Here is a 9,167-nt window from a genome sequence, read left to right as displayed (position 1 = left end):
ATTTTTTTTGTGAACAAAATTTAGAAAGGTAAACACTTTTTAAAATTTTGAACTTAAAAAAAATAAGCAAACAATTATTGAAATTCTAAAGTTGTATGAAATTTCTGAACAAAAATTTGAAAACAGGAACATTTTCTGAAAAGTTGAACAAAATCTGAAAATTTTGCTTTTGAAAAATTCTGAAATATTAGTTGAAAATGGAAAAAAATAAAAAATAAAAGAGCAAGAAGAAAAAATAGAAAAATTCAGAAAAAAAGAAACAGAAAAAAGATAGAGAGAAAGCAGAAAAGGAAAGACTAATCAAAAAGAAAAACTTAAAAGAAATAATTAAAGAAAAAACCTGTTCAGGAAGCTTCTAGAAGGTTCTTAAAACCGAAAAAAAATGGCAAGGAACTTGAAGGTTCCCAAAACGGGTCGTTACGTTAACAGGCCGACCCACCCTGAGCGATCGGTCGATAGCGCCTGTGCGGAAGCCCGACTGTTTGCCGCAGAGAGCGGCAAATAGGGTTTTCCGTTCGCGCAACCGTCGAGAAATAGCCCTGGAGCTCTCGAGTCGGGAAATAGACGAAGTGCAAACTGCAAAGAGGAGGTACTATCATATGGGCCAGTCCAGAGTGACGCGCCCGCAGGCCTACTTAGGTCGAGGCAGCCCCCTCCTCCGCCCTGCGGAATTCCACCGAACACCTCCCGAGCTTTACTCCCGGCGGCAGCGGCGGCGGCGGCTCCGGCGGCTCCCAATCCCGCGGCTTCCACCCTCCTAGCGGCCACGATGAAGTTCGATCTTGAAGGCCTGACGGTGCACTTCCCGTACGCGGCGATCTACCCGGAGCAGCACGCGTACATGGGCGAGCTCAAGCGAGCCCTGGACGCGCGCGGCCACGCGCTGCTGGAGATGCCGACGGGCACCGGCAAGACGGCGGCGCTCATCTCCCTCATCACCTCCTACTCCCTCGCCAACCCCTCCCGCCCGCTCCGGCTCCTCTACTGCACCCGCACCGTCCACGAGATGGAGAAGACCCTAGCCGAGCTCCGCCTCCTCTTCTCCCACCTCCCGCCCGCCGCCTCGCGCTCCCTCCTCGCGCTCGGTCTCTCCTCCCGCAAGAACCTCTGCGTCCACCCCCAGGCCTCCGCCTCCGCCGCCCGCGATTCCGTCGACACGGCCTGCCGCCGCCTCACCGCGTCCTGGGTCCGCGACAAGGCCGCCTCCGACCCGGAGTCCACCCCTCTCTGCGAATACTTCGAGTCATTCGACCGGGCCGCGGCCGCCGGCGACCTCGCCTCTTTCATGCCCCCTGGGGTCTACACTCTCGCCGACCTCCGTTCGCTTGGCCGTGAGCGCCGGATATGCCCCTACTTCCTCGCCAGGCAGATGGTAAAATACGCCAATGTGGTGGTCTACAGCTACCAGTACCTGCTTGACCCCAAGGTGGCCAGCATTGTGTCCCGGGAGATGCAGAAAGAATGCGTGGTTGTGTTTGATGAGGCGCACAACATCGATAACGTCTGCATTGAGGCGCTGAGCGTCAGCGTCCGCAAGCAGACACTGGAAGGTGCCGAGCGAAACCTGCGGCGCATCTCGCAAGAGATCGATAGGTACTGAGCATTGAAGAAGTAAATACTTGCTCTTTTCAGGATTGTGGGTGTTTCCTTTAAAATCGTCAAAATTGTAGATGGATAGGTAAAGGTTGCTCACTAACTGATTTATTTGGTAGGAAGGTTCAAGGCCACCGATGCCAATAGGCTTCGTGCTGAATACAATAGACTGGTGGATGGATTGGCACAGAGGGGAAACCTGCCAAGTGAGTATCTTTATTCCTCACTATCTGATTTGCAATGTTGATTATGTGGCCTTACCGGACAGTTTATAATAATGTGTTTCTTGTGATGAAGTATCCGATGCTTGGCTTGCAAATCCATCCTTGCCTGATGACATTTTGAAGGAGGCTGTACCTGGAAATATCAGAAAGGCTGAACATTTTCTTGCTGTCTTGAAGAGACTTGTGAGATTCTTAGATGGACGGCTTGAAACAGAGAATGTTGAGAATGAAATGCCTGTTTCCTTTGTTGCTTCAATCCATTCCCAGGCTGGAATTGACCAGAGAATGCTGAGGTTTTGTTATGACCGCTTACATTCTCTATTGCTTACATTGGAGATAACCGACACGGATGAATTCATGCACATCCAGACCATTTGTGACTTTGCCACATTGATTGGAACTTATTCGCGTGGTTTTTCTATAATAATAGAACCCTATGATGATAGAATGCCTGAAGTCCGTGATCCCGTGATTCAGGTATCCAACCTACTCTATAAGATTGTGGTGCAATTGTTACAAGCTGAGTGTCAATGTGCTAATGTGGTTGGGTGTGTTGCAGCTGAGTTGCCATGACGCTTCACTCGCAATACAGCCTGTTTTCGATCGATTCCAAACTGTCGTCATCACTTCGGGAACTCTCAGCCCAATCGATCTGTACCCTCGTCTTTTGAATTTTAATCCTGTTATAAGCAGGAGCTTCACAATGTCCCTAACAAGGGATTGTATATGTCCCATGGTGTTGACACGAGGAAGGTATGATCTGGATCCATTTGTGCTTTCATATTTCAATTTTCTATATTTGGAAACACACTTATTGCATGCTCCTTATGCTAGTAGAATAACACGATGGTAGTGCTATATGCAACCGGTTTAGTTGTCTCTCAAATTTCTTGTTTTACCTTTTATGTTATGATATGAATCCAGTTGTGTAACATTAACCATTCGATCATTTTCAGTGATCAGCTACCTGTGAGTACAAAGTTCGACATGCGCAGTGATCCTGGTGTTGTGAGGAATTATGGCCGCCTCTTGCTAGAAATGGCTTCTTCTGTTCCTGATGGTATTGTCTGTTTCTTTGTCAGTTACAGCTATATGGATGGCATTGTCAACAGCTGGAATGAAATGGGTATTTTACAGGTTATTTCCCTCACCAGCACATTATTCTGATGTGGAGATGTCTAGAATTTGGACTTTAGATTGTAATGTGACTTCGTAAATTGACCATCTCAATTGGACAAGTAGACTAGATCTTCTGGAACACTGTATTAATTAAATGGTGTTTACTGTTTAAGCGTTCTAGTGTCATGTTTTCGTAATGACGTGCAAAGTTATTCAGGTACCTGTATATCGTTAAGCAGTGGATGGTCCGCTGAGCTGTGTTGACATTAAAGGGTATCAACTACTCGTGTAGAGACCATCTGTGTTCTTACTATCAGTAACATGCATATGAAGTTGGATAGTTAGTAGCCACTATACAAATAATGTGTAATGTCTCAGTAAAGAATAAGAATCGTGTTTGTCATGTATGCAATGTGGTCACGTACTCACGTGTCTTCTAAACTTCTAATAGAAGAGATGAAACTTTATTAAAATCTTGCTCCGTTAAGTTTCTACACGCTGTGATTTTTGATGGCATCCATTTTTTCTTCCTCTTGTATGATTCTGTAGTTTCCTCATGTTGCGAAGATACATATAAATGTATTAGTCCCCAAAGAATGCCCATCTTATGATGTTATTGTGCAGGACATCATGCAGCACAAGTTAGTATTCATTGAAACACCAGATGTTGTTGAAACAACATTGGCCCTTGACAATTACAGAAAAGCATGCGATTGTGGAAGAGGAGCTATCTTCTTCTCAGTTGCCAGGTTTGTTCTTTTAACTGCAAGTCTGAGACCACCCTTCAAAATTCACTATAAGTCTGCAGCTGAACCGATGATAGGAATGCTTGAAACTTTTGCAGCATATAACTTATTTTTGACTTTTGACCCCGATCAAAGTAGTTATCACTACAGTGGTGGTGATTTATTGTGATATTTTAATCAGTAGTGTTTTCTATGTCCAACTTGTTAAAAACTGCCTAGGGAATATTAGAAAGAGAGTAAGATGCATTCATGAATCGACCAAAACAATTGAATGACCTAGTTAGTGGGGTGGTAACTCATCAAGATGCATGTCAACACTTCCAGTTTGTTACCAAGTCAACTGCTGAATCCCAGATCAAGCAAACTATCACATTCAGTCAATCAAACAGCAACCAACATGTCTGTGCATGTGTAAATACGAAGGATTCTTGTAGCACTGTAAGTTTGCATGCAAAATTGTTTTCATTGGGCCTCATTGCTTCAAAGGGTTTTATAGGAATTTTGGTGGATTGGAATTTTTCTATGATGTTTGTTCGTTTCTTAGGATTGTACTCCCTCTGTTCCAAATTACTCGTCGCAGAAATGGATGTATCTAGAACTAAAATACATCTAGATACATCCATACCCGCGACAAGTAATTCGGAACGGAGGGAGTATCTCAATGCAGACTTTTCCCAAGGACTCCACTGCATTACATTTTGTAGGAAATTTCCTAAAGAATCATTTGTTTTTCCTGCGGTGCAACCAAACAAATTTTGGTTCAAACCCTTAAAGGATTCAAGTGGCATGCCATTGTAATCCTGCGTTTTTCCTTTACCTGTGTTTTAGGAATCATGTAAATCAAAGAGGCTTACTTGAATTGTCATAAAAGAATGATTTCATTATTAGCTCATTTTCTTGTGATCAGGAGGTTATAATAAGCAATTAAGCATTACTCAGTTAACACTGTGAGATATACGATGTACATACACACACATAATAATAAATTATCATAACAACGAGTCAACGAGTCACTCTTGCTAACGGTATGATCTTTTCAGGGGCAAAGTTGCTGAAGGTATTGATTTTGATCGACACTATGGCAGACTTGTGATCATGTTTGGTGTTCCCTTCCAGTACACACTCAGCAAGTGAGGACCAACTTTGCTTTTATACATTTGGATTTAATTTTGTGCACCCCTCGGTCTTGGTCTATAAGATAACAGTACTTTTGGTTCATCGTATGCATGCACAGAATAATAATGCTGTGTCGATTGAATGATATATTTATGTCCCAATGTTTCTTGCTTGTAAGGGTTACTCCCTCCATTCCAAAATAGATGACTCAACTTTGTATTAAAGTTAGTGCAAAGTTGAGTCATCTATTTTGGAACGGAGGGAGTACCTTCTAACAGCCGTGTTATATATATGTCCCATGTCTACGAGCAGGATATTGCGTGCTAGGTTGGAGTACCTAAGAGAAACTTTTCAGATAAAGGAGGGTGACTTTCTGACATTTGACGCATTGGTACTAATCCTTCTTTGATTGTAAGGGAGTAAAGCCTACTGTTTTATATATACTGTCAAGATCTCCTAACATGGTTTTCTCTACATTTTGAATTCTTTTTATTGTCAGAGGCAAGCTGCTCAGTGTGTTGGACGTGTGATTCGTTCTAAGGCAGATTATGGAATGATGATATTTGCTGACAAGAGGTACTTGTCTACTTGATACTGCCTTGACGTGGGAGTTAGAGTGAGCTTAGAGGAAACTCAAATCCTGTGCCCTTTAGATTGGCCAAGCAATTTTGAATCTGTATATTTCTTGAATAACAAGCCCAAAGTTTGTTGCATTGAACATGTGATGGACTTGTGGTCAACTAGCAAGAAAATGCTTATTTTAATCTGATTTGATGAAATTCCCTTGGCAGTTAAAATTGGGCTTTGCCACTAAATAGTGTACTTTTTTAGTCAATGGTTGTGGCAGATAGAACCGAACTAGTTATAGTCATTGCTTCATTTGATGCTCAGGAGCTCTAGGCTTGGTTACACCATATATCAAACATATAGTGCTCATCAAACATCAATATATCTTGCAGATCTGTTATATGTATTTTCTGGTCCGAGGTCTTTTAAGTTCATCATTTCATCCCATAGCAGTCATACTACAAATGCTTGCTAAGTGACATGCCATTTGTGACTCGCAGATACAGTCGGCATGATAAACGGTCCAAACTGCCGGGATGGATACTGTCACACTTGCACGACGCGCACCTGAATCTGAGCACCGATATGGCTCTCCATACAGCCCGTGAGGTATGTTCCCTTACATTGCTCTACTCGATTAGCAATTGCTTTGGGACATTGCAACGTGGATGCTTTTAAAAGCGCAAGCCGTCTTGGTTGCGGACGAGGCAATGCTGACATCTTCCACTCAAGCAGCAATGCCTAAACACGCACAGTTTCCATGCTTCCAACTGCTTGCAATGCAACTTGTTATAATTGTAGCCACCGACAGCATAGTCATTCTTTTCCATGTCCGCTTTCATGAATTTCGTTTGAATGTCTTGTTTTTCTAGAGGATTTTCTCACTTCTGTTCAAGTAGCCATCTGTTTTGTTCAGAAAATAAATAAAGTTGTGTTTTGTTCCGTGGCAGTTCCTCCGGAGGATGGCGCAGCCATACGACAAGGCTGGGAGCGGCGGGAAGAAGACGCTGTTGACGGAGGAGGACCTGCAGGACATGGCTCGGGACGCCATGGAGATGTGAAACCCAGAGAGTGCTGTAGCCTGTAGTGCACAATAGTCAAAGTTGCTGATGTACAAATTCTTTGGCTGCTCGTATGATCACGCTGAAGCATAAATTCAGTTTTTAGCTGCAGTTTTCATGAATTCATTGGCTCGAACTTCACCAGATGTCCTGGAGCACTGGTTCGACACCATGTTTTCAAAACGAATGAATAGCCGAATGCAGGGAAAATAAATACACTTGCAAATGGGGGGCCTGAGCGTAGGGTTTAGTTAAGTGCACTTTGAACAGTTTTTTTTTAAACAAACTCCGAAGCTTTATTACGGCGTTACAATGTTTACAAGGACGAAAGAAAGTCTAATCGGCTGTCCCAACCAAACATGTCGGGCTGTGAAGAAGAAAACAGTTTCGGGCTGGCTGTTGGCCTCGCTCGTGCTAGGCGTCCCTTCCTGTAAAGAGCAGAAATTGTAGAGACAATTGACAGTTAACAAACGGATCAGTGAGCGGGTGCTATTGAAGAAGGTCCTTGGCCGCTAGCCCTCTCAGCCGGACGAGACTTGCCTGCTCCCCGTTTGTACGCTCATCCATACTTCTGCATACATACGTGGCTTGATTTAATTAAAAGAAAATAAGACCTGACCTCACTCCTTTAAAATCAGGAGGAGATGATTAGATTAGAAAGGAAAAAGGAAAAAAGACAGCCGTAGGATGAGGTGGGAGTACGGATGGGAGCATGGAGAGGGAGCAGGCAAGCCGGATCCCTCCGAGCCGGACCTGCATCGTCGTCAACATCATGGCCCGCTTTTGCGCCTGGCTCAGCCCGACTCAATGGAAATGGCCTATTTAAGCGTTCCTAGTCAGTCAGACTCTGGGCAACTTTAATATTCGTGGACATTCGAATCGGGCCTTCCTAGCAAGCAAATAGGTTTCTCTTAGAGCATCTACAGTCAGACACCCTAAATCGGCCTCAAACGTTCAACCTGCCCGGTCACTGACCAATCATCAAAATCCGATCCAGATGGACGCATCAAAGGGGCTTCAAATGCCCGGACTGACCAACACCTCTCATATCCCGCCCGACTATGAGATGGATATGGAGCGCCCGAGCACGTTTGAGGGTCTGGATTCGCTATCTCTGTGTGGGGCAATGCAAGCAACCAAAAAGCATATGGGATGGAGCAGGGTCGTCTCACGCGCGGACACACCGGACGACTGAGAGGGTGCTTGGATATATTTTAGTCTCATGAGTAAAACTAGTGGGACTAAAACTTGCTAGCCCCATCCATGCTTGGATCTAAATATTAAAGAGACTAAAATCAAGTTAATGAGCATTTATTATCCTTCAACCCTCCAATTCAGAACTCGCCTGTGTTAAAGGAGATGAGTTAAATGAGGAGAGTGAGGACTAATCCACATTTTAGTAGGGGTACCCCTGACTAAAAAAATTTAGTCTCAAGACTAGTTTTAGCCCCTCTTTAGTCAGGGGTGCTTGAAACTTTAGCCTCTTAAAGAGACTATTTTTAGTCAGACTAAAATAGGTCCCTTAAATCCAAGCACCCTCTAGAATCCTTAAGGATGGCTTTACCTACTCCCTCTGTCTAGGTGTGGAAGATGTGAAAGAGGAAAAGACCGCACAAAGGAAGATGATGATGAATGCGAGTCTGAATTCATCACGGCTCGGGCTTGTCGCTGGATCCATTTAGCGCAACACGAAGGATTTGCTCGCATCAGTGAATCGGGCACGAACAATTTTGCGATATGTTGAAGAGTGTGAGACAAGACAAAATCGATGAAGCTACAACGTAAGTTCCTACCGGTTCCTTAAGGCGGCGAGGTTAGGATCTCTCATGTGTCAGATTCTTTAGAGTGATTCAAAGGTCCGACGACGACGATCGCCGCTTCGAGGTGTTGGTCCTTGAGGCACCCGCACGAAGGCTTTCCAGTTGTCGCTTTGGTATGGCAGTGATCGTTGGAGATCTTTATGTAATTTTGATCATATTTGAGATGCTTTGTATCTTTGTAATAATATAATCTGATCAACAAAGTCAGCCTAGTGTCTGTGACGTGGCTCTTCCAAGTCAGAGAATCCTTCGTTGCGAACGGCGCGGGAGGATGAGGAGGTCGTGCGGGAGAAGGAGGAGGTCGTGCGGGCGGGCGGTTTTGTTTCCTTTTTACTACGGGCAGATTAGCGATTGATCGAGCATGGCTTGTTGCGTGGTTGATAGCGTTAAACACAGAATGATTAAGAGCCATTAGATTTTGATGATGAATGAATGTGATTGTTTGGATCTGCCCTTTTCTTCCTTTTATAGTGGTATTTTATAGTGGTAGTAGATAATCTGATCAACAAAGTCAGCCTAGTGTCTCTGACGTGGAAATCCGCAGCGCTCCGTCGTGTCGGCGAGCGCTTCTCCCCAAGTCCCAATCCCTTCGCCCTGAAGCCTAGAGACCGGGAAAATGTTGATGCCGCATTAACTTCGTCTCTTCTCCAAACAACCACGCGTTAAAGTCCCACCCGCAATCACCAAATAACCCATCCGCAGCCGCCAACTCTCGCCCTCTGCCCCCGTCTCCCGCGGCGGGGGATCTCATCCCGGCCATCCTCTGCTGCCCGGAGACCCCCGGATTTCCCTATTTGGTTTGATCATCTTTCTGAGCTTTTCTTGTGCTGCTTTCCTTAATTTTCTTCCTGGCCGCGGTCCAGTCCAATCCCCATCCACAACCGCAGCCCCTCGCTCCTCGCCGCCGCCGTGGGGATTCCC

General features: G+C 44.8%; 1 protein-coding gene across 1 annotated transcript; it reads left to right on the top strand.

The window, feature by feature from the left end:
- Positions 1 to 615: 615 nt before the first annotated feature.
- On the top strand, positions 616 to 6,572 carry LOC119364715 (general transcription and DNA repair factor IIH helicase subunit XPD-like). The gene is made up of 11 exons (XM_037630225.1): positions 616 to 1,593; positions 1,717 to 1,799; positions 1,891 to 2,294; positions 2,377 to 2,570; positions 2,774 to 2,954; positions 3,561 to 3,685; positions 4,723 to 4,812; positions 5,111 to 5,189; positions 5,298 to 5,374; positions 5,866 to 5,974; positions 6,316 to 6,572. Exons 1-11 carry the CDS (start codon positions 770 to 772, stop codon positions 6,424 to 6,426), a joined length of 2,277 nt encoding a protein of 758 aa, XP_037486122.1. The 5' UTR covers positions 616 to 769; the 3' UTR covers positions 6,427 to 6,572.
- The last annotated feature ends 2,595 nt before the right edge of the window (positions 6,573 to 9,167 follow it).

The sequence above is a fragment of the Triticum dicoccoides genome, chromosome 1A (genome assembly GCF_002162155.2).
Source record: "Triticum dicoccoides isolate Atlit2015 ecotype Zavitan chromosome 1A, WEW_v2.0, whole genome shotgun sequence".
In the NCBI taxonomy this organism is placed as follows: Eukaryota; Viridiplantae; Streptophyta; class Magnoliopsida; order Poales; family Poaceae; genus Triticum; species Triticum dicoccoides.
Note: the sequence above shows the minus strand (reverse complement) of the source record. Positions and strands in the feature narration are given on the sequence as shown.